The 26514-nt window shown below is 32.7% G+C and overlaps 5 protein-coding genes across 5 annotated transcripts; 2 read left to right on the top strand and 3 right to left on the bottom strand.

Annotated features, from left to right (window-relative positions):
* The first annotated feature begins 3194 nt into the window (after positions 1-3194).
* LOC107172810 (uncharacterized) lies at positions 3195-5522 on the top strand. Its single transcript, XM_015523107.2, has one exon. The coding sequence runs from the start codon at positions 3195-3197 to the stop codon at positions 5520-5522; it is 2328 nt and encodes a 775-aa protein (XP_015378593.2).
* Positions 5523-5540: 18 nt separating this feature from the next.
* On the bottom strand, positions 5541-9127 carry LOC149056058 (uncharacterized). Its single transcript, XM_089227000.1, has 10 exons — positions 8865-9127; positions 8520-8648; positions 8314-8442; positions 8108-8236; positions 7868-8044; positions 7724-7793; positions 7305-7648; positions 6915-7208; positions 5727-6472; positions 5541-5552 (listed from the first exon to the last, which is right to left on the bottom strand). Exons 1-10 carry the CDS (start codon positions 8971-8973, stop codon positions 5541-5543), a joined length of 2139 nt encoding a protein of 712 aa, XP_089083126.1. The 5' UTR covers positions 8974-9127.
* Positions 9128-14233: 5106 nt separating this feature from the next.
* Positions 14234-15449, bottom strand: LOC149056057 (uncharacterized). The gene is made up of 3 exons (XM_089227107.1): positions 15392-15449; positions 14513-15316; positions 14234-14425 (listed from the first exon to the last, which is right to left on the bottom strand). The coding sequence occupies exons 1-3, from the start codon at positions 15417-15419 to the stop codon at positions 14265-14267; spliced, it is 993 nt and encodes a 330-aa protein (XP_089083233.1). The 5' UTR covers positions 15420-15449; the 3' UTR covers positions 14234-14264.
* Positions 15450-16373: 924 nt separating this feature from the next.
* Positions 16374-19475, bottom strand: LOC149056056 (uncharacterized). Its single transcript, XM_089226999.1, has 4 exons — positions 18710-19475; positions 17406-17813; positions 16762-16873; positions 16374-16418 (listed from the first exon to the last, which is right to left on the bottom strand). The coding sequence occupies exons 1-4, from the start codon at positions 18856-18858 to the stop codon at positions 16374-16376; spliced, it is 714 nt and encodes a 237-aa protein (XP_089083125.1). The 5' UTR covers positions 18859-19475.
* Positions 19476-24120: 4645 nt separating this feature from the next.
* Positions 24121-25806, top strand: LOC149056055 (uncharacterized). The gene has a single exon (XM_089226998.1). The coding sequence runs from the start codon at positions 24121-24123 to the stop codon at positions 25804-25806; it is 1686 nt and encodes a 561-aa protein (XP_089083124.1).
* The last annotated feature ends 708 nt before the right edge of the window (positions 25807-26514 follow it).

Raw genomic sequence — 26514 nt, 5'->3', positions numbered from 1 at the left:
CCAAAATACAGTATACGACTAGTGTGCAGTGCACATATCAGGCCAGAGGCAATTTTTTTGTTTTCAAGATATCAACTGCATAACCTGATTTTACTGTTTGGTTTTAAACACATGTAAACAAGACGAGGATTCGTCACTAAGAACCCAGGTGGTTGCCCATCCGGGAGCTAGCGAGTAGCCTAACCTTTAGGTCCAAAATTTACTTTTTTAACATATAGAAACCATATCTATTATATGAGATAATTATTACTTGTACGTCTATTTATCATCAAGTTCAAGAATGTTTTTTTATTTTTATAGCTAATAATAACAATAACACGTATGTCACTTAAAATATTGAATACCTAGGTAATAAATACATACGTGAACAACAATTTTTTTTTTTTTTAATTCTAAAATCTTAAATTTAAAAATTCCATTAAACTAGTCGAAAAAGTATACGATTAACACTAGTATAGATTCCAACACTCAAATAAAATAATACTTTAAAAATGATTGTATTTTTCAGAAAAATTACCTATCGCCAGATCTTATTTCTTCTTTCCAGCATTAGAGATTTGGATTAATTTTTAAAAAACTAGTAATATAACTATATAAGTTGCTTTCAATTTCATAATGAAATTCTTTTAACTCTTAATCACCTTCAAAAGTTGTTTTTCTTTTATCTGGACAAATTACTATTTCAAATTTTTATTTTAAAACATTATATGTTTTCTAAAGCAAAGACTTTTTATGCATTTTATATATTTTTTCTTTTTTGTAATCTTTATTGTATGCTTATTTCTAGGTTAGTAGTAGTACACAGCATATTAAAAAACTTATGTGATAAAATTCTAAATGTTTTAAGTGCATCTTTTGATAGTTTTCGAAAATCAAGCACTTAGGTAAATATTTTTATGGATCAAAGTATAATTATATTAAATATGAAAGAAAAATGAAATTTTTACTAGCACTTTTATTTTTTTATTTTAATATATACAATATATCATGTGTCTCAAATAACAGGGTACACATTATTGCTCATTAACATGTAAATATCTTTAATTCTGTTTGTTGGGCATTAAACTAGACAAATCAATCATAAAATCCTATATGACTTAAAATTCTTATAAGTCATGTATTTCTTCATTCTTTTTAAATGGAAATACCTATTTTAAATATCATTTTTGGATATCATGACATTCTCATACAAGGAAGGGCTCATCTGATCATACCAATCTAGTATGTCGGACTACAAAAGAAAAATATTCTCCCTACTAGATTTTTAGGACTTCGGTGCAACTTAGATAATATATTACCTATGGATAGAGCCACGCCCATTTTTTTATGTATATAACTTTAAGCACATATTTATATGACGACGAGTGTCTGGCCGCGATGAGTGCATAAATGAGTATACACTAGTATACGTGAGGGGAACTGTTGTTAACACATCCATTATAGTACATTCTATCAAGTCTTAATTATACAAGGAAGGGCTCATCTGATCATACCAATCTAGTATGTCGGACTACAAAAGAAAAATATTTAATTTTCAATAATTTACAAAATAAATAATGCCATTGTACACTATAAAAAAAACCAAATTTACTGGAAACCAAACCAAAAAAACTAAGAAGTATAAATAAAATATAAATAATCACACAGAGATGTTTAGATTTAAATAAAATAAAAATATGTTATAACTATAATATAGTCCAAATGATGACTAATAATAAATAAAATATAATCCATTAAATATCCCTACTATACCAAACTATTGATTCGAGTATCAAAATATTAGCATGACATTTTACTAATCTAACACAATGTCTCGTGAATAAACAACATAACAATATATTATAAAAATAAAAAATAAATACTCATGGGAAACAAAAAGTAGAAGTCTACGCCAATCACAAAAACAACAAAACCAAGTTGTATGGATACCACTAAAGTATATTATGAGTTAAAAGAATTTTAAGTCATATAGGAATTTATGATTGATTATAGGGTATATGTTCAAACTCGTCGGAATTTCGCGCCACTAGGCCGCAACTTGAAGTTGTGTGCGTGTACGTTGGAAACGTTTACTCGTGACGAACGACGACCCCACCATCGCGCGTCGACCGGACTTTTTTTTTCTTACCCCGGTACGTCCAAGTACCCGTCGGCCGTCTGTGTGTGACGTGATCGTCTCATGTTGTTGGACCTTCCTCTTTTTATGCTGTGATCAGTTTAATACAATTGAAGCTGTAAAATATGCAAATACCAACAGACATTACCGACCGCCGCATATCGCATCGTCGTTGTGATTAGTACGACCGTACGGTAGTGTGTTTTGTATTATTTTTCCGACGTGATCGTCGTTCGACACATAGAAGTTGTCCCACGTGCAGTGTTTTATGCGATCGGCTTTGTGCACGTGTTTTTTATTGCGCCGCAAAACCATAATATCGTCTATTATGCGTCTTGTTGTGTCGATTGTACTCGAATCTTCATCTTCACGAGTTACTGGTCCAGACGGCGGCCGCATATAATTTTCAAGATGTACCCGGAATCCAGCACGTGGTTTATAAAGAGATTGCTGCCGTGTTACGCGAGACGAAGCCACGAATGAATTCGGAACATCGGCAATGGTCAGTGTAGTTGCTTAATCAAATTGTATGCTAGATACGGGGTTGTATTATATTGTTCTTTATTCGTACATTTGTTGTTTTATTTTATACTTATATTATTATAATGTGTGTATCATTTTAGTGGGGCGCCCTGAACAATTGTTCTGTTATAATTAATAATTATTATCAATTTTATCATTCATTATATTATACATCGTTTGGGTGCTTGGGCACCAATTAAATAATACTTGTAGTTGCTTATACTTATACGGAACATAAACCGTTTGAAATTTGGTAACCGTTCGTCCTATCATCGATGCGAGTTCCGACTAACAATCTCGATTTATCGGAGATTTAGTCGGGGCGCATTAAACATTGGTAGCAGAGCGTGGTTACGGCCCCCGGGGGGTTCAGTAAGCGTCGGTAGTGGGACATCATAGTACGGTGCCAATTACATTTTTCTTAAAGTAATTTTTATTGTTGCCGTAGATTAATAATATTAATTGTAACGTATATTTAAACCAAAAAAAAAAAAATTGTGTCTTGTGGTTAGTGTGTTTGTAACCTGACATTATTGACCGGCGGTCGATATTTATAATGAGCGACGAGCAGGAGTTTGAGCGCGTTACTCGGTTGAGAACGCGCGCGGAGATAAAGCGTGCGGCTGCGGTAACTAGTATTCGGTCAGTGAACGCGCTTGCGTTGCGCGCCACGAGTAATCCCGACGTAATCCCCCAATTTTTGGTTGCTGTCACGGATTTGGATATGTTATGGAATCAATTTAGGTCTGAGGACGACGCCGCTCTCGATTATTTAATACAGCTAGACAAGTCGAGCGATTACGCTGCGGACCTGCCGGGTGAGGTACGAGCGCTCATCTCTGAGTCGAAAGCGATTGCGGAAAAGTTGATCCCAAGGGGTGCGGAGGCCGTAGACTTCTCTTTTATCAATTCGAATCCCACGTCAAAGGTTGGTCCGTTACAAACACCCATTGTTCAAAACAGTTCGACTTCGCGGCTACCAGAGATACCATTGCCAAAATTCGATGGGGACTTTAGGTATTGGCCTACGTTCCGCGATAGGTTCAAGGCGTCCGTTGACAATCATAGGCCCGAGTTGGCACCGATAGACAAAATGTACCATCTGATAGGTTGTCTGTATGGCCCCGCCGCTGACGCGGTGCGCGGCATACCCGTTGCATCTGATAATTATGAATTGGCATGGTTGACGTTATCGCGCAGATTTAACCGTCCACGTTTGGTGGCAGCGTCGTTAGTAGAAAAATTGTTGAGTGTCCCGTCGTCCACTCAGGAGTCACTCCAGGAGTTGACAAATTTTTCTAGTGTTTTTAGTGAATCTGTATCATTGTTGAAGACACTTAACATTCTGGACCTTGGGTCATTTTTATTATTTACGTTGGCTTTTCGACGGTTACCGTCGTCCACCCGTAAGGAGTTCGAGTCGAACGCAACCTCCGATTTTCCGTCACTATGTGAGTTGTTAACTTTCGTTGAGACACGTGTAGCTATTTTGGAGCTTGTCGGTGAACCACCACGCAAACACAACACAAGTTCCGTGCCGTATAAACCAGTTCAGGGCAGTCAACCGCGCAAAGGGGGAGATCGGTTTCAAAAACAATTGTCGTCTAATCCCGCGTCATTAGTCGTCACCAACCATAACAAGGCCTGTCCTTGCTGTAACGAGCCCCATACTTTAGAATTGTGCAAACGTTTTAAATCGTGGGATGTTAAGCAACGCGTCCGTTGCGTACGAGAAAATAAGTTATGTTTTGCGTGCCTTACCGCAGACCACTGGGCTAACAAATGTAAGTCCAAAATTCGATGCCACCTTTGCCAGCGCAGGCACCACCATCTCGTTCATAATTCGGGGGATATCCCTACTAGGAATGACGCTCAGTCGCCAGACCCGCTATTATGCGCGTCTACTGTGTTCCCACAATCAAACCACACGTCGGTCGTGTTAGGTACAGCGCTAGTACACGCGCGTAACCATGCCGGGTCTTGGCAAACCTTGCGCGCATTAATCGACTCGGCGTCACAAATTAGTGCCGTAACTGCGGCATGCGCTAAACGGCTAGGTCTTAAATGTGCTCGTTGGACGGCACCGGTCACTGGGTTAGGTGGAGTCCCTATTGCTGATATACAAGGTCGCGCTGAGGTTTCAGTTCAACCTCGTTTCGCAGTCGAGCCGGTGTTAGCCGTACACGCGTGGGTTCTACCGTCGATCACGGCTGACTTACCGCGTACTAATTTGCCGGATGGTATAAAAGATCGGTATTCGAACCTTGCATTGGCAGATCCCACATTTAACGTCGCTGCCCCCATCGATATATTGTTAGGTGGTGATATGTACCCGTCCATAATGAGTGGTAGGAAAATCGTTGTCGACGAGTGTCTTCCCGCCGCGTTTAATTCGATTTTCGGTTGGGTATTGATCGGCCCGGTCTCTGGTACTGAGATAGGCCCTTTTCATTCAATGCCCGTATCTCTCACTGTTTCGATCGAACAGCTAATGGACAAATTTTGGCGAGTGGAGGAGCCCGAGCCCGCTCCGGAGGCGTTTACCGATGACGGGCGTTGTGAACGTATATTTCGCGAACAATATGTGCGATTGCCTTCGGGACGATTTTCAGTACCCTTACCATTCCGATCATCGGTGTCCGACGCCATGTTCGCAGGTTCACGTGATATAGCCATTAAGCGATTCGAATCACTCGAGCGAAAATTGAAGGCCGACCCGAAACTTTGCAAATTATATATAGATTTTATGCGTGAGTATATTTCATTAGGACACATGTCGGTCACCACCTCGCCGGGCGTGTACTATATTCCCCATCACGCAGTGTACCGTCCCGACGATGGCGATAAGAAATTACGCGTTCAAGCCCGGATTAAGACATTTTGAGGCCCTGGGGCCAAAATTTTAAATGAGGCCCTGTATGAAAAAAAAAAATAATGTATGTTTTATGTAGGTACTTAGCTATTATAATAAATATATATAAGTTCATAGTAATAAATAATGAATAATGTATCAGTATCACTTTATTTATAATTTATAATTCACATGTTTTTTTCTTGCTTTTGTTTTACAAAATTCTTTAATAATTGCTTCATTATCAATAGTTTGAAGAATGTCGTTTTCTGATGACAATATCATAAGCGCAGTCAAATTTTCTTCTTTTAATGTTGACCTGTATTTGTTCTTTACTCTAGCTAGTTTTGAAAAAGCTCTTTCAGCCGAACAGTTTGAACTTGGTATAGTTAAATAAATTTTTAGTACAATGTATAAATTGGGAAAGACATCAATTAATTTATTTTTACTAAACCATTTCCAAAGATCAATTATATTAAAATGTTCTGTCTGTTCATAGTCTTCAATTGATGGTCTGCATATGGAAAAATACTCTTTAAACTGTTTGATTTCATTTTTTATATAAATATCTACATCTTCATTGTAGGTCAATATAAAGTTCTCAATGCTTTGTTCAATGTCATGTTCTTCATCAATTGTGTCAGCAATTGGAACACACAACTTTGTAACAAATAAAAAATTGTCTGAAACAAACTTGTAAGCTTCAATTCGTTTGTCTAGTTCAGAACAAAATTTATCGATGATTATGTTGTGAGTTTCAATTCTAAACTTATCACCACCTTGCAACACAGTATTATTTAAACTACAGAAATCTACATTTTTTTTTGATGTTCTTCTTCCTTCATCGTGGTAAAGACTATTTATTTCTGGACCAAGTTCAATAACTTTATTTTCATAAACTACACTACTGTTTCTTAGATTTAAAATGTAATTTTTCAACGATTTTAGTAAATTCAACGCGTTCAACGGGTCACAAGAACTGTCTTGCAGATGTATAGATGTCTTATTAGACCTATTCAATATATCATCCCACAAAAAAGATAGATACGCAGTTTCTTTTTTTTTTAATTTGTTTTAAAAGCATTTTAGCATCCCTTCTTGAGTCTCCATTTTCACTATTATTTTCACTAATACATTTTAAAGCTTTTATTATTTGTATGTAATTATGAGTAAGTGCTTGACAAGAATCTGAGTGACAGGACCATCTAGTTTGACTAAGCGATTTCAGTACAAGTAAACGGCCTTTTACATTTTTATCTAAAGTATTGGTCAAAATGTCCCATCTATGAGTAGATCCACTAAAAAAATTGAATAAACATTGTATAAATCCAAAAAAACTGACTGCTTCTATACAACAATCAACACTATGAACACCAACAAGATTCAGGGAGTGAGCCGTGCAGGGTATATAAACAGCCAAATTACATTTATTTTTTACATGAGCTTGTAATCCTTTATATTTCCCACTCATGTTGGAGGCATTGTCGTACGACTGCCCACGACAATTTGCTATATTAAGTCCAGCTTTTTCAAGAAATTCTTCTAAAAGAACAAATATTGATTCACCTGTATGACTTTTAATAGGACTTAATTGAATTAATCTTTCATGAACACTTGTCAATGTGCAATACCGAATCACAATAGCCATCTGATCTACTTTAGATTGGTCTGGAGTGGAATCCATGATAACAGAAAAATATTTTGCTTCTTTTATTTGGGCTAATATAAAATTAATAACATTATTTTGTAATAAAATTATTATTTCATTGCAAATGGTCTTAGAAAGATATGAAGGATGTCCTTTTCCTTTATTACCGTGCCTTTCTATGTGTGATTTCAAAAATGGATCGAATTCAGAAATAAGTTCCAATATACCAAGAAAATTGCCATTGTTAGTAACACCAAATACTTCATTATCACCTCTTAATGATAAACCTCTAGATGTAAGAAATTTAATTACAGAAATCACACGAATCACAACATCATTCCAGTATTTTGCCTCACTTGATATTTGTTCCAACATTTCTTTATTTATTGAATGATTAGAATTTGAACGTAACAACCATTTTGTAAATGCATTTCTATGATCAATACTGTTTTCATGTTCTGATAATTTTTCACATTTCTTCCATTTATCAAATCCTTTGCTAACAAAAGGACTATTGAAATTACATGAAAACAATTTACACATAAAACAATAAATGGATCCTTGTTTAATTGAGTACATTACCCACTTCCGATCACCAATTTCTCCATTGGGTAGAGTCCGTTTAAACATGGAAGCCGTAAAAAACCTTTTATGATCTAAGTATACAAAAATAAAATAATAATTAATTTCATTATTGATTAAATAAAACTATATAATATAAATAAATTACCATATATACGTGCAGACTGTTTGAAATCATCATTGTTATTTTGAAAAAACTCAGGTCCTTTCTGAATACAATATTCTCTGAAACTGTCATTAATTTTTTTAGGCCAGTAGTATGGATCACTTATTTTAAACTTGTTAAATTCAATGTCAGAAACATTTCTCATCTTAAGTTCTATATCTACAGTAAAATAAATCAACATATTTTATTAAAGTATAACAACTTATTGCCAAGTAATATCACCTTGAACATTTTCAATTAACGTTAAATTAAATTGGTTTGGTTGACTAGGATTATTAGTAATTTTACTTTGTTCATTTGAAACTGCAGTTTCACTGTGTACAGACACACCTTGAACTTGGTTGTCAATACCTAAAATAAACACAAACACATATAAAAATATAGTACAATTTTATTTAAAGCTGAATGTGGTATTTAAAATGTATTACTCTGAACATTTTCAATTAACGTTAAATTAAATTGGTTTGGTTGACTAGGATTATTAGTAATTTTACTTTGTTCATTTGAAACTGCAGTTTCACTGTGTACAGACACACCTTGAACTTGGTTGTCAATACCTAAAATAAACACAAACACATATAAAAATATAGTACAATTTTATTTACAGCTGAATGTGGTATTTAAAATGTATTACTCTGAACATTTTCAATTAACATTAAATTAAATTGGTTTGGTTGACTAGGATTATTAGTAATTTTACTTTGTTCATTTGAAACTGCAGTTTCACTGTGTACAGACACACCTTGAACTTGGTTGTCAGTACCTAAAATAAATACAAAACAATATACCTAAGTTAATCTAACATGTAAGACATCATCAATAATAATTCTTAAAACTAATATACAATTTAAGAATATGTTTTTAAGTTTAACAATATTTTTCTTTTTGACATGAAACATGAAATTGATATTTTCGTAGTATTATTATTAAATTATATTATGATTATTCACACAAATATACAAAAAATAAAAGTGTTTACCTGAATTTATAACGTAATTGCTCATTAATCCTCTGTACTTATTTACTTCAATTTGTTGTTTTTCTTTTCTTTTTCTTTTTGAAGAACCACTTTCAAAATGTCTTTTCATTTTTAAAATAATATGATGAAAGAATGAAGATCGAAAAATTAATAATTAAACAAGAGTCAAAACACTCAAAACGAATAAAGATAACAGAATACGACACATTTGTTTTTAACGTGTTGTGTTGTTGTGTACTGGTGTACAAAAATAGCTTTTGCTCGTTCGATAGATGGGTGATGGCCGACGGGTGACGGCAAGCGATTACTGAAAATGTGTGTAGCAATATGCGGGTAGGTGTTATACACATTATACACTTTGGTAGTAAACTGTATATTATTATTATTATAAATTATTATAAGAGGTTTACTTGACATAGGTAGTGGATTATGGTGTTGGGATATTTTGTTCCGCGGGATAATTTGTTCCCTTTTGAGACATTTTGTTCCGTTTTTGGATTTTTTGTTCCTCTATGGAGACATTTTGATCCTTTTAAATATTTTAACAAAAAAAAGTAGGATATTTTGTTCCTTTAATTAAAAATCAAAAGGGGAACAAAAAATCCTAGAACGGAACAAAATATCCTAGTGGGACATTTTGTTCCGCGGGGATATTTTGTTCCACTCGGTGGACTTTTTGTTCCGTTTTGTGAATAATTTGATCCATTAAAAAAAAAAATTATAACGGAACAAAAAATCCTAAAAGGGAACAAAATATCCTAGTGCGACATTTTGTTCCACTCGGTGGACTTTTTGTTCCGTTTTGTGAATAATTTGATCCATTTAAAAAAAAAATAATAACGGAACAAAAAATCCTAAAACGGGTATAGCATTTGAAGTTCAAGTATTGACTTAATACGTAAAAATTACGGCAATGTTCCAATTATCTTAGATAGAAATTCATAAAAGTTTTTCTTTTTAAATCTAAGATTTGAAAATTTAATACAAGGCGCCTATGATATTTCTGCAATAGCAGTTGAAAAATAAAAGAAATATATATGAACAATTTTTTTTTTAAAGCATTCAAAGTCTGAATTTTGACAAAATACATAAAAATCACGAAAATTCGCAAATTATTTTAAACTAGAAATTCATAAAGTATTTTCCTTTTATATCTAAGATTAGTAAGATTTGAAAATTTAATACAAGGCTCCTAACATATTTTTACAATAGTAGTTGAATAATAAAAGAAATATATAGCCACACATTTTTTTTTTTATAACCGTTTATAGTTCAAATGTTGACTAAATACATAAAAATTACGGCAATGTTCAAATTATCATAGATAGAAATTCATAAAAGTTTTTCTTTTTAATTCTAAGATTTGAGAATTTAATACAAGGCTCATAATATATTTTTACAATAGCAGTTGAAAAATAAAAGAAATATATAGGCACAAATTTTTTTTTACATGCATTCAAATTTTAATTTTGACAACATACGTAAAAATCACGAAAATTCGTAAATGATCGAAAATTCGATGATCCTTGATTTATAATATTATAAAAGTTGTATTTAAAATGAAATAAAATATTATTGTTATTTCATTATTTGTTTATATTATGTCTTAACAATTAACACAAAGCGTTGATTCTATAGGTACATCTCTTCTATAAAATCTTCTACATTCTCCTCCTTGCCTTAAATTAACAAATACATTTTTTAACAATTATCAAAATGAAGTAGATACCAACAATTTTGATAATTTATTACAATCGATCCCTAAAAATTGCTATAAAATAAATTGTCAATTAATTTATAACTAAAAAAACAATAAATAAAGATAAGTAATATAATAATGTTGTCTCAGTAACAATTGCAAATTATAAAGTTAATTAATTTATGATAATTTTTAGTGCAAAAAAATAATCATATTTTTAAGGGAATTATTATTTATTACTATTGTAGAGACCTTTTATAAGTAAATTGCCGGTGAGGCCCTTGGTACCCAGTCCGGGAGTTTACCAATTGCGCTTAAAATTACCTTTTCATATACCAATTGCGCTCTAAACATTTAAGGGTCGATATACCAATTGCGCTCTAAAAATTTTAGGGTCGATAGACCAATTGCGCTCTAAAAATGTTAGGGTCGATAGACCAATTATTGCGCTCTATACATTTTTTACATGTATTATACAGTTTTACAAGGTTTATGCAGTTTAGTCAATGAAATCTAAAATAAAATAATATTAATAATAATCAGAGAATAGGTGGTTAAATCATAAAGTAATAAGATTTTGAGTTTATATGATGTTTACATGATATTTGTATTTTGCATGCTTTAATAATAATAATATTTTTTTTTAATTATAATTTGAACATGGCATTACAATTTAGAATAATATAATTTGGTTAGTTTACAGAATAATATATTTGTTCAATAATACATTTTTTCACTACGAGGAAAGGAGAATATAATCATCATAAGTATAAAAGAACAATTGCCTACATTAAGATATTAAAATAATTCATTTAGTCACCACGAGGTATAATAATAATATGCTAATTTAAAAAAATATATAATACAATTTTCGTACATCACTCAAATGCATACTTCCGTGATCAAAATATGTGCGTGATAATAATAATGTTTCATAAAATTCCCGATACTGGTATAAAATATATTAAAACCAGTCACTTTAGCTAGTAATCAATTGATCAATAAATATCAGGCAAATTTTAATACAAGCGCAATTGGTATATTGACCGTAAAATATAAGAAGCGCAATTGGTACACTGACCCAAAAATATATGCAGCGCAATTGGTACACTGACCCAAAAATATATGCAGTGCAATTGGTATATTGACCCTTAAATACAAATTTTGTTTTAGGCGCAATTGGTCCATAGCCCCCAGTCCGACCCTGAATGATACCTACCTATCATTGCATTCAAATCTAACCTACCATAGTCAGAGGTCCACCGTCCACCCCACCGCCTAATGTACAACAGAGCGACATCCACTTACTCACTTTTTTTTTTATCATTTTGGTTTCTGTCTGTAAACATATTCAAAATATATTTCTGGTTAGGCACGCTCAATTGGTTTATATAATATACTATTGATAAATATAAAGTTTGAACTATATTAGGTAGGTACTATACCCTAAGTACCTATAGGACAATAAAAAGGGCTTGATTAATTTTGAATATTTTATATGAATTCACTATATGATATTTATATACAATAAAAAATTACTAACTATTATTTTCAAGTGTTTGATTGTAGTACCTACACTATAAATTTATCTGAAGAATATGTATTCGATGCACACTGCGTTTGGCAAGATTAGGGGGAGGCAAATATAAACCTTATATACCTATTATAATGTATATTTTAACAAAATAGGTAGGTATATTTTTTTGTATTGGAAACGCTCTCAATAGTAACTAGATAGTAAGATGTAACTGTGGAAGACCCTATAATTTAGGAGAAGGTTCTACACATGAAGCTCATTTTGAAGGAAGGAGGCTGTATAGAGGAATACTGGGTAAAACCGATGTTCAATATTGTTTTGTGAATGAAAATTATCGGTTTTAGATTTATTTCATTCCTTATCATGATTCATGAAATAGGTAAGTTAAATAAGTATCTGCAGCGTTTTGGTTTAAATTTTTATTTGACGACAAAAATGTTTATTTTAATTATTATTATATTATTAAATTATTTACATATTTTGAATGTAATGTTTAAAAATGGGAGAACTACCTATACTATAATAATTATCATGATAATATGATATACGTCTAGTATAAATTTACAGCTTATAAAGATTCTGTTGTACCTACTTAGGTAACCTATTTTTATTTAGTATTATGAAGTGTAAGTAATCTATAATTTCATAATAATTAATATATTATGATTTGGGGCAAAGCGATTGTTTATTATTTTTTTATAATGCCTAAGCATTGATAAGTATCAATTTATTGTAGGTTAAAATTAGGTGTACACATATCTAATAAATAATTATACAATTACAACTTTTAAATATTACCTGTATATTTTAGGCATCTTGCAGGTACCTACTCAAGGTAATACTCTTAATAATAATATGAGTAATTAAAGATGTTATTTAACAATAATTTAAATTAATCTAGAGCTGTTGAGGAATATAAAGTACCATAAACTACATTATATTATTTTGTCAGGAGAGTGAAGAAAAAATAAATACATTTATGTGATCTTACCACTAAAAAAAGCAATTATTACTTAAATAAAAACAATTAATTACCCAATTTTAAATGAAAATTAATTTACACAGCTTCAAAAAGCAATATTATTAATATTACTTGTTTAAATATTTATGTACACTAGTTGGTACACCCTGAATAGTATATTAAGTATAACTTATAAAATACGATCTTCACAAATGTCATATGCTTTTAACTTATATTAAAAATAAAAATCATTTAATAAATTTTATGTTTACATTCACATTTAAATGGATTGATTTTTTTATAATACCTAATAGTAACCTTGAATCTCAGTAAGTAGGTTTTTAATGTATATCTAATACTAATACCTATCTATAGTGCCTCTATGGGAGAGACTCCCCTCCCACACACATACATATATATTATATATATTTCAGAATTTTTCATAGTAACTTTGGGAATGATATGTCTGAAAATTCCAAAAATTGTAAACCTTTAGTTTAGTTTAGTTTTGTGATTAATTTAAATTAAAAGTAGATAGGTATAAAAAGAATTGACCATGTGCATAATATAAGTGTTGAATTATTCATATAATATATTAAAATTAATAACAATTTCAAACTTAAAACTCATTTATTAAATTTAACAATATAAATGTAATCATAACTTTATTAATTATGGTAAAAAATCCAAACGTGGAAAAAGTGACGAGTTGCGGGGCCACAGTTTCATGCTTAGAAGCAACTCATCAGCAAACAATTGACAATGCAATATACATTTAAAGGAAAAGGCAGGAGGCTAAATTTTCATGATACTCCATTTTACTATTTAACTAAACGTTGGTTATTGTAATGATACATTTTATAACTTTCAATGATATTATTTCTTCTTTATTATTTATTTACAAAAAATACATTAATATAAATATCAATATATTAAGATATTTATTTTTTCTTTCAGTTTTTCCCTACATAATTCAGTTTAATCATATATAGTGGGATATTCATTAAAAAATTTGACTGTAACATAATATTCATATGATCAGATCTGGAATTGAAGGTAATTAGGTACTTAATCAATTATGTTAGGTAAATACCTAACACTATATGAATATTAAATTTATTTCTTTGTTTATAAATAATACCTACTTATTATAATAACAATAAATTATGTAATGTATGCAAAAATAAAATTTATTTTAAACAATTAAATATAAATCACAATTTTCTCAATTGGAGATCTGCATAAGGGGCAGACATTTTGTTCTAAATGTTGCACACAATCCCCACATAAACATATATGCTCACAAGGAAATATTTTGGCATTAGCATATTCTTCATTGAGACATGCCACACATACTTGTCTTCCTAAAATCAATAACAATGATTGGAAAAAATAATTATTTTGTTAAATACTCATGGGAAAATATATATTAAATAATAAACTATACATACTTATAGCCATGTTTAATTCAATTTCGATACTCGGGGAATTAATTTGTCGTGGTAGACGCGGAAAAAGTGGAAATTGTGGAGGTGGTGTTACAACAGTAGGTGGTGATACCATAACTATTCTAGGAGACCAAGTACGTGACAATGATGAATTTCCCAATAAGTCAATTTCTTCTTGAAGATCATTGTTTTCTTCATCATTATGAAATTGAGACACATTTATAATCGGTAACGATATAGGACTATGCATTATTTGTACGTCTTCTTCTGCGTAGAAACTTATTTGAGGCATATTATGAACTGGTGTCGATGTAGCATTAGGAGTACCAACTTCTACATCAGACCCAAATGATGAATTAACTAACGGGAAAGTGTTCAGACTTTGTACGTCTTCTTCTGCGTAGAAACTTATTTGAGGCATATTATGAACTGGTGTCGATGTAGCATTAGGAGTACCAACTTCTACATCAGATCCAAATGATGAATTAACTAACGGGGAAGTGTTAAGACTTTGTACGTCTTCTTCTGCGTAGAAACTTATTTGAGGCATATGAACTGGTGTCGATGTAGCATTAGGAGTACCAACTTCTACATCAGATCCAAATGATGAATTAACTAACGGGGAAGTGTTAAGACTTTGTACGTCTTCTTCTGCGTAGAAACTTATTTGAGGCATATGAACTGGTGTCGATGTAGCATTAGGAGTACCAACTTCTACATCAGACCCAATTAACAAGGATGATGTAGACAGTGAAGTATTTGGGCGATAAATAGCACGAGTGGTAATGTTATGTTCTTCAGTTTCATCTATAAATAATTTATATATATATGTATAAATACAAACAATATTAAATTTATTAAAATATAAATAATTAACCTTACCAAAGCCATTGCTGGTTGGTCGATCCATGCCAAAATTCGGGGTAGTATGCTTTGTATATAGTAGAAATTCGAATTCACTGAACCTTTCATGGCACAGTTTTTTGGTAGCAACACGAATTTTTTTATCTTGTACCTTCCATTTTTTTGGTTGTTCATGTCTGATTTCTATACCATCTTGAACTAATAAAAAGTCATTTGTAATTCCTTTCATGAAGGTAATAAGTTTCTCTGTAAATATATATAAAAATAATTATTAATTCTTGTTTTTTAATTTAATAATATTATATGCAGATTTTTAGGTTCCAATTTATATCAAGACTACTTGGGTCTAGAATTTATTTGTAATTATAAATGCAAATTATTAAAATGGAAATACTATATGTTATGCTTATGTTAATCATAGGTAATTGTTAAGTATTCTATTTGTTTTGAAATAAATTTAAATTTGTCAGGTCTCATCTATTGTCCATTATAAACAAGTATGTACAATAAAGACATAGACTTAATTATGGTTATAAATTATAATTATAAAACTTAAAAATAAAATAAAGAAATATAATACACATTGATAATTATGCATAATATATAATATCAAAAATTATAATAATATAATAAAGTACCAAGAAAAATCCATGGAGATGGGTGAGGATGTTGAATGTGCTTCATTAAATGCATATGACTGACTTCGAGATGATTATTTGTTCTGTGAACTCGATTATTAACAGACATTATGCTGCTTAAATTACCTATATATTAAAAAAATATATGATTTTTTTTTTTAAGGTGTAAGAACACTATTTGTTATAAAAGTCCAACAAAAATTAATGAGAACGGTTTTTTGGGGAAAATCATGTATAATATTGATCTGAATGTAAGTAATCATAAAAATGTAAGGTTAGCATAACTTTTAAATTTAATCACACGTATGAAATTAAAATGACAAATACTTTGTTCTATAGTTATTAGGAATATATATAGTATTTTAGTATAGTTGTATGTAACATCTAGCATATACTAATGGAAAACCCTGTAAATTATGTTAGAATTTAATAATACAACCACACATTTAAACATAATGCCTATAAATTAGGTATCTCAATTGTAATACCTATATATCTCCTATAATCAACACTTTAAGACTGATTTAAAAAATTGTATTTTAACTAAACTTATTATTAAAAATATTCTAGTATATATTAAATTTGGAAATTTATCCTCGATACATCCTTCATTATACAAGTAGCAAATTATTATTTGGATAAATATACACATATAAACAGGAAAACAATAAAATTCAATAATTCCATAAATTGTACATTTGTATAGTTGTGCATTGGAAATTATAATAAAATTAAATATATGAAACTTACGTTGTCCATATACATTCCCATGATAACAAAAAGTTGACAACATTCACCTTGAAATTTTGGAGATGCTTTAAAAGTTCCATCGATGATAAATTCGGTTCCACTTCTCAAGAGCCTAGATTTAATATGAAAATGTATAAATAATAGTTTGAAAATTGAAATATATCATAACATAAAATACCTATTTAGCCAATAAATTGGAATAGATTCTATGTATATAATAATAGTAAATTCCAAAATATTTTGTAATTAATTATTTATTTTTAATTAAATTTATATTTATTAAGTACCAATAGTTATAATATACATAACTTATTAGTGTGATTTTATGATTCAATGAAGGATATTATGTGAAGTCCCCATCCCCAAATATTTAAATATAAAATTACACTATAAAATAACACCTCTCTTTCAAAAATGCTGACCTATGTACCTGCATTTATTTATATCATAGACTATACTAGTGGTCGTAGTATGAATGTAGTGCCAGCGGCAAGACTGCACTGTTCGGCCTTATATTCTCCGTATATTAGTACCTATAAGGTCTATGATTTATATGCTTAGTCTTAGTGTGTATGATAGACAAGAACCATCTATATTACCTACCTACCTACTCTAAAAATAAATAGATACTAAAGAAAACCAACCTCTTTAATTTTGGAACAATAAACACAAGTGAAATGCCATCTTCCAAATTTCCAGATTGTCCAAAAAAAATATTCTGTCCCTCAATTTGTACCTTTTCTGCAAAGTCATTCAACATTTGATTTTTGAACGATAACATAGAATTAGGTTCAGGAGGCAAATTTTCTTTTTTTGCTTTTGACATTTGTCTCTTAAACATTTTATATGGCACATGTACACTCCTAAACTCTGGTCTAGCACACACTTCATTGAAAATAACCCTATGATTTGTTTGTTCTCTTGTCGCTCTATCTATTAAAGTTTTTCTAAAAGTAGCCAATAGTGTTTTATTTTTATTACAATGTTTATGTGACTTGTACAACCACAACGTTTCCATATCAGGGAGCATGATTTTCCCTCTTGCCGGGCAGCTAAAAAAGAATAGATATAGATTAGTAAAATTAACATTAAAAATATTTTTCATTTCTATTCAAAAATTGTGACGAACATTATCAACCATTTTCTTGCATATTAGGTAGGTATTGGTATATTATAAATTGTTCAAGGTGTTAGCTTGTAAATGAATAAATATATAGGTACTATAGGTATATTAATGATCAATAGGACCCGGAAGTTTATACACTAAAAACTACAGAAATATGTATGCAGTTATATTATGCGCTTAGATAATATGCTTGAATATATTATATTAACCAATTGGAGAAAAACATTGTTTTTAATGTCAAATGGAAATTTGAAAAATACGATATAAGAATATCTTGTAAGTTTTCTCAATATAATTAATGTCTTAATTTTTTTATTCAAGAATTTTCATACTGGTTCTTCATAAAATATTTTAAAATATGCTCTAATAAATTGTAAAATTAAGAAACTTGCTCTAAAATTTAAAAACCACTAAATATGCACTAGATGCCTAGGTATAAACTTTTGATATGTTTTTTGTTGTGTCTTGAAATGCATTCCTAGCGCACTTGGCAATAAATCTAATGGTTAAAAAAAACTTTCTGGCCCTAATGATCAATCATAAGGCCATATTAATAATGTATTATAATATATTATATATTATTCAATTATTCCAACTACAAGATATTGAAGCACTCCTTACCAACCTATAGAGTATAGGTACAATTGTAGTATTATACCAAAAATATATAGGCCTTAATAATATCCATTCAGGCTAATGACCTCAGTTGTCGAAGCCTTAACCCAAAAAAAAAAAAAAATAATAATATCCATTATATATTAGGTAGGTATTACCTACCTAATAAAAATACCTATATAATGTTTTAAATTGTTGATCACTTACTTTTGATCAGATATTCGCCATTTACTGCATTTCAATATATAATAACTGGGATTTTTTTGTTTTATCCAATAAACATTGTCGTCAACGTCTTTGTACACAGCACAATTTGCACGAATGCCAGGAACTTCAAAAATTTGTACCATTTGCATTTTAACTTTATTATAATCGTAGTTAAATAAATAAAATAATATACCTATACATTTGAGCTATTAATGTTATAATTAATAACTTTTATATAATAATACCGACAGTCCGACAACACCAACAACAATGAACATTAAAGATGTTATCAAGAGTGCACAACAGTAGAAAATTGGAATTACACTATTTCTCGCGTACTAAACAATCAAGTATTCTGTATTATAAACAGTATAAACTATTATTACTTAAATAAATACCTACAAAGAAAAAAAGAATTTATATTTGTCAATTTTCATGTGTTCTAAATCGGTTCTCACTACCACACATTACACAATGCGCGCACAAGCAGCAGTACAACAACCATTGTCGAAACTGGTTATTTATCGCCGTGTCGAGGCGCACGGTTTATAAATATCTAATATTTTGATACGAAAATATTAAATAATAATGTTGTCAATGAATTTTGATAATAATCTGATTCTGATACTAAAATTAATTACTTTATTCACATTTTCACAATTACATCAATAAATATACTTAGTAAAATCGGCGCCTAAATTCTTATTAATATTGACTTATTATCTAGTTTCAAAATTGAGTATTAACTAATTAGAAAATTAGGGCGATAATTAGTATGACTTGAGACAATGTCGAGAGAGAAAAAAAACGTTATCCACCATTGCACAACCACAAATCGTTTTGGAGCGATTTCGCTAATGGTTTATGGACGGGGACGACCGCGCATAAAATACTAATAGTTTCCTCTACCCCTTTTTTTAGTTAAGTATTCTCGGTCGGGTATTAGCTAAGGGGGACCATTTCTTAACCAAACTTTTCGATTAAGCCCCTCTAAAATGTACTCCTGGAGTCGGGGGTCATCAAACCCCCCCTCTAGGTGAAATTTAAAAATGTTCAGTTTTTGTAAGACATTTCTGAAGGTCAAGATAAGGGTAGATTGGTGCCTGGTGGTCGGTGATCAAATTCGGCATCTTGTTTCATGACAGTAGGATCGGTTATTCCCCGTCTTTAATGGCTTCAAAAGTTCAAATTTTTTATTTTTCGGGTTTTTTGGCATGGATACTTATATTTTGGAGCCATTTTGGTAGTCGGATTTTATAGAGTACTTTTCCTCAGATCGATTGGTACTGATATCAAGGTTATCCAACTTTTGGTTCGGGAGTTATGATTTTTTATGTGTTCGTTGTACTTAGAAAATAACGTAGTTTCGTGTTTTTTGGAATTTGAGTTTTCGTTCGATCTCTACGAAACTTGAGATCCTGGTACTTTGGTGTTTGACCATTCAAAAAGGTCCATGGTCGAAGTACGTACGACCATTATTTCACCCGGAATCGGGTAGAAAAAAGTTGAAAAATGCATTAAGTGATTTTTCGAATACCCATACGTTTTTTACAGTTTACGTCCATTTAACGTCTTGGATAATTATTATTTTGAACTTTTTTTTGAAATTTACCTAGTAAATTAACGTTTTACCCTTAGATCTGTGCTATAAGTGGGATTAATTCTGTAATCCCAAGTCGTTTTTAAAGTGTGAACATTTTAAATACAGACGTATTGTTTATTTTTTTTTTACTATTATGTTTTTGTTTGTTATTAGGTTTTGGTCGACCAGACCAATGCTCAGCATCATTTTGAGGTCTGGTTTTTTCACCTATGGATAGGTACTTTAGTCAGTAGTCACCTTTTCATATAGACGCCAGAACAACAGTTATTAAATATAAATAAATGCAGGGCTAGATCTCCTATCAGCCTTAACTCTTAAGCCTTTAGAGCTGTCTATTTCTAGCGGTAATTATATACCTATACTACGTATTCTAACTCTTTTGTTTTGTATTATAGATACCCATCGTTTTTTTCTGTAAAATACTGTTATTAAGGTAATTTGTCCTTGATAATAAAATGTAATAACATATAGTTTTCACACAGAAACCACACAGGTCATTGCAACTGTTAGTACTTCCACTATTATTAATTGCGAGATTTTCACAAATTTTGTTGAAGTGTTTAACATTATGTTATGTAATTTTACACAATTTAATAAATTAATACATTAAAAAAAAAACAAAATTAATATGATAACTAACTGCAATAATCACTATATATTGTATATTCGGCTAAAATACCTTCGGCGGCTTCAGCTGTAATATTTGTCAGCTAATCTATTTTCGGTTAAACTATGGACTATGGTTCTGCTAATATATACCTATTTATCCAACAAATTATTTTTCGGCTAGAATACGGATCGGCTGATATATTATCGGCTAGAATACGCACTTCCTTGTGTAAGAACACTAGGAACCTATATCTAAATAATAAAATAAAATACATCTTCCATAAAATATAACAAAACTTTAGATTATTTGCTTGGTAGTTGGTTATGTATAATAAATATATAATTAAATACCTAACAAATATACAGCAATAATAATTATCAACTATTATTGAAGGACGCGGACGTCAATATAAGGGGGTAAAATATAAATATACATATATATATATATATATATATATATATATATGTATATATGTGTGTATTTATTTATTTATATTGAGAAAAGTTCTTTTATGACTAACTGGACTGTAAAATTTGTATAATCTTTCCCACTATCGTCTAGCATTGGTAACTTGCTACCCAACTCAGATATAGATAAGGTGCATTTTGCTTCCAATGATTTTCATCATTGCGTTAATGTACGTAATAGCCAATAGGTTTTCAGTAATTACACACCTTGTAGCCGTTGTAGTTGCCTAAAACAGATTTTATAATATATTACTAATTTTACATGATTACAATAATTATTAATGATGATAGTTGTCATTGTGGTATCATTGCTTTTGCTGGCCTAAATGATCAAAATTAAAATTCTAGTACTTGCCCTTACCTACCTAGCCCCTTGCTTATTGCTACTTGAATGTTATTTTTTAAAACGATACAATTGACCTTCCCTATTGACAACGTTTGTCAACAGAGAAAATAAACTATGATAAGCAAATTTCGAGTAGCATATTGTATTATAAAAATTATAATAATATTATTAATAAAATAATATATCTAATGCATTTGATAAAATCAATATGAATCATTGTACCTAAAAGGCTAATAGTAAAGAAGTAGATAATAATATAATTAGCCTAAGTTGTACACAATTTTATAGTTACCACTGTTAGCAGTATATTTGTATATATGTATACTGCAAAAAGAGTAATATTAATATAAACAGAAGAACCTAGAAATATAAATTTGATTAATTGGGTAATGTTAAAAAATTGTAAATTTGTTTCCAATCAATTTGTATCATTGTGTTCAATATAACGCATTATTATATTATAATTAAACGCCTGGAAAATGTTACTTATGGTTGATAAAAATTAGATTAATAGCAAGTCTCAATTCAATGTTCATAGTTAATTAAAATATATTTTTTTTTCAAATAAGCATAACAATATTCACAAAAATGTCATAAGTACTATGTAATTGCAAAATAAGAACTATAAAATTAGTATGAAGGGGTGCTTTGGTAAAGTAGGTATAACACGTAGTTTTTTAAGAATTTTGACACATTGGAGCACTAACTGAGCATACACGAATGAAACATTTTAAATCAGAAATGTGCACAGTGCCTCCTAGGGTTCGAAACTTGAATACATTTTTAAGGGATGGAGCACTATAACGAAGTGCTAAAATGCACTAACTTACACTAACGAGTCACAACAAATAGTCTAGGTACCCAAAATATAAAATGGATTTAATGCCACCAATAAATTTACTTATGGTCTAATTGTAACTTCATCGGTCTTATTATCACCTGTAGTCTTATTGACACGTATAGATGAATTACACAATAATATTAATTAAAAATACTAAATAGGTTAGTGGGTGCAAAACAATCTTTATAAGTTACCGAGACGTATATGATAATTAGAGTATACTTCTACCATTGTTTATAGTGTTTATACCTTAAATTCAAAACATGTAAATAAAATAACAATTAACTTCAACATTTTTATCATTGAATACTACCTACATTACCTACAAACAAAAATGTTGCTGTTGATGTTGCAGAATGAAATAAATCTAAAACTGATAATTTTCATCCATAGAATGCATGACAAACAGTACAGCCCCCCTTCTAAAGGAGCTTCGTATGTAGGCCCTTTTCCCTTATTTAAAGGGCCTTAAACAGTTACACCTTACTATCTAGTTACTATAAGAGCGTTTCCAATACATGCAAAACAATATATTTTGTTAAAATAAGTTTTATTGCCTTCCCCCTAATCTTGCCAAACTTAAACTTATACCCAGTGTGCACCAATACCTACGTAATTTTTCTTCAAATAAATTAATCTTATTTTATAGTGTACAACAGTCAAACACTTGAAAATAATAATTATAATATAATAAAGTAATAAAATATTTAATACCTATTCACCAAGCCGTTCTTATTGTCCAATAAATATATTTAGGTAGGATAGTTATTTTATTACATTTTATGAAAGGATCAAATTATTCACAAAACGGTCCGCCGCGCCGCGCGCCGAGGGGAACAAAATATCCCCCCGTTTTAGGATTTTTTGTTCCGTTATTAATTTTTTTGAACCTATCAAGTTATCCACAAAATGGAACAAAATGTCCACCGAGGGGAACAAAATATCCCTGCGGAACAAAATGTCCCACTAGGACATTTTGTTCCGTTTTAGGATTTTTTGTTCCGTTATTAATTTTTTTGAACCTATCAAGTTATCCACAAAATGGAACAAAATGTCCACCGAGGGGAACAAAATATCCCTGAGGAACAAAATGTCTCAGTAGGACATTTTGTTCCGTTTTAGGATTTTTTGTTCCGCAATTGATTATTTTGAAAAAGGAACAAAATGTCCCCAAAAAGGAACAAAATGTCCGCGGAACAAAATATCACCTTACCGTGGATTATACGTCAGCAGATATTATATTATCATCGATTTTTTTTTTATGTGATTTATGCATTAAAAAGCCTCCTATAACGAAAAAAGTAATGGACAAATATGAGGCCCCTAAATAAACTCCAACGATTGAAGCCCGGGGGCCATGGCCCTCCCTGCCCCCCCCTTAATCCGGGCTTGTACGCGTTGTGTTCGACGCGTCCGAAACGAGCTATCGCGGAACGTCATTAAATAATTGTTTATTACCGGGTCCGAAACTACAACAAGATATCGTTGACATTTTAACGCGTTTTAGAATTCATCGTTACGCATTCACCGCCGACGTGGTGAAAATGTACCGGCAAATTTTGATCTTACCTGAATACCGAAAGTACCAACACATGCTGTGGAGGGAGTCCCCACACGATCGTCTTCAAGATTATGTGCTTAACACGGTAACATATGGGGTAAATTGCGCGCCTTTCCTTGCGCTGCGTGTGTTACAATCAATAGCGTCCGATGACTGCAGTAATTACGAACTAGTACGTTATGCTTTGGAACGTCAAACGTATGTCGATGACATTTGTGTGGGCGCAGACTCGGAAGATCAGGCGCTTGAACTTCAGTCGAATTTAATGTCAGTTTTAAGCAAATCCGGGTTAGAATTAAAAAAGTGGGCGACAAACACAGCTTCGATTTTAAAGGTTGTCCCGGTCGAGTGCCGCGGGTCAGGTCCGTTACCATTTGATAAGGCCGATGCATTCAGTGTTAAGATATTAGGAATCGAGTGGCACCACGAGTCGGACGAATTTTGTTGTGCACTTCGATTAGACCCCGCGCCTGTATACACCAAACGAGGTATATTATCATTAGTCGCGCGGATATTCGACCCGTTGGGACTTTTCGCGCCGGCAACGTTCTTGGCAAAATCAATTATGCAGCAGACATGGCACGAGAAGTTGCCATGGGATGCACCTTTACCGGTTGATATTCATTCGAAGTGGGCCGCCTTCGTCGCTGACCTACCGTCCTTACTCACTGTCCGAGTTCCACGGTACATACAAGCACGTAATGGCGCGCGGTGTATGTTGTTAGGGTTCTGCGACGCGTCACAACGCGGTTACGCAGCTGTTGTCTACGCGCGGATCATGGACGCCCCGTCGGATAAATGTATATTTTTATTAGGTACAAAAACTAAATTAGCGCCATTAAAGGCATTGACAGTGCCACGTCTCGAGTTGAACGCGACGGTATTGTTAGCCCGTTGGCTAGGACGGCTGAGCCAAGCTCTCTCATCGCAGTTGAACATAATTGGCATTCACGCGTGGTCCGACTCGACGATAGTATTATCGTGGTTGACGGTTCCCCACGATTTATTTAAGACCTATGTCTCGAACCGTGTGCACCAAATCCAAACTTTGTTGCCGAATTGTCAGTGGTATCACGTGCAATCCTCTCTTAATCCTGCTGATTGCGCGTCGCGGGGCGTCACGCCATCCGAGTTAGCACAATTTTCGTTATATTGGCACGGGCCGTCTGTAATCTATACTGATCATTCTGATTGGAAAACAAGCTTCCCCCCTCCGAGTGATCTTTCTGAGTTACCCGAAGTTCGACCAATTGTATGTGCCGTTCGTGCTGACGATGCGCCCGTCGTCGAATGGTTCAGCGTTTTTTCATGTTTTGATCGAATGGTCCGAGTGACGGCTCGCGTTATCCGCTTTATTTCATTATGCCGTAACGGTAATTCAACGCCGCGTCCACCCGCGTTTCTAAATAAGTCAGAGCTTGACCACGCCACATGCATTCTCATTTTGGAATCACAACGGGTCCACCTTGCTAATCTGCGACGCGAATTGTCCAATAATGTCCGTGTGTCGTCGAGACCGTTATCACGATTGTCCCCCTTTGTGGCCCCCCCAATGAGTTGCGGTCACACAACCATTCTACCACCTCATCTTTCATATCGGCCATATCTTTGTACGGGACGTACCCGTACTGCAGTTCCCAGTAGCACAATTGGCGCCAGTGGGGATTGATGTACGGTCCCCCCATTTTCATCAGTCCCGTCATGATCTTAAGCATGGCCATAACCCCGTGCTGACAGGCGTTGGGCTTCTTGGCCCTCAGGTGACGATACTGTGACACCACGGTGCTGGTGACTGCGCCGGGCTGCACCCTGCCTAATAGGTGCAGGCCATCCTCAAGCAACCCCCTTGACAGCACACAACAGCTGCACCTGTGCCCCTTCCCCATGCGGTACCGTTTGAGGCTCCATATCATTTCGTTGCCTGGAGCCTCCCACCCCGGTGATGTACAGCCACAGTGCAGCGACGGGCCGTACTTCTGCTCCTCTGCCCTCAGCCTGCGGGCGAAGTGTGTGGCATACTTCCCCGGAGTCCACCCCGGTTCAGGGTGTGTCACGGTGGGTGAACCCCACTCCTTCACCCTGTACCGGCAGGGATTACATCTGCACCCTATTCCGCTTGTTGCTGCTCCCAGGCGCCGGTGGATGGCTTCACTGCCAATCTCTCCGTTAGTGCTCACGTCGCACCAACGCGGTTTGCTTGGCCAATGGCCCTCCTCCACCGACCAAAGCCTATGTTCTTTATCGACAGAGCGGCGCTTACCATCCGCTCTGCCCACCTCTTGGCTTTGCAGCCGTACCTATTGCCCACGTTCTCCACCAGTGGGCCCGGTGCGGATATGTCCCCCAGGATGTACCTGTCGTACACGGCCCTGGACAT

The sequence above is a fragment of the Diuraphis noxia genome, unplaced genomic scaffold (genome assembly GCF_037042655.1).
Source record: "Diuraphis noxia isolate RWA-SAM2 unplaced genomic scaffold, SU_Dnox_SAM2 contig0004, whole genome shotgun sequence".
Taxonomy (NCBI): Eukaryota; Metazoa; Arthropoda; class Insecta; order Hemiptera; family Aphididae; genus Diuraphis; species Diuraphis noxia.
The sequence above is the reverse complement of the archived record's forward strand: the minus strand, read 5'-3'. Positions and strand labels throughout refer to the sequence as shown.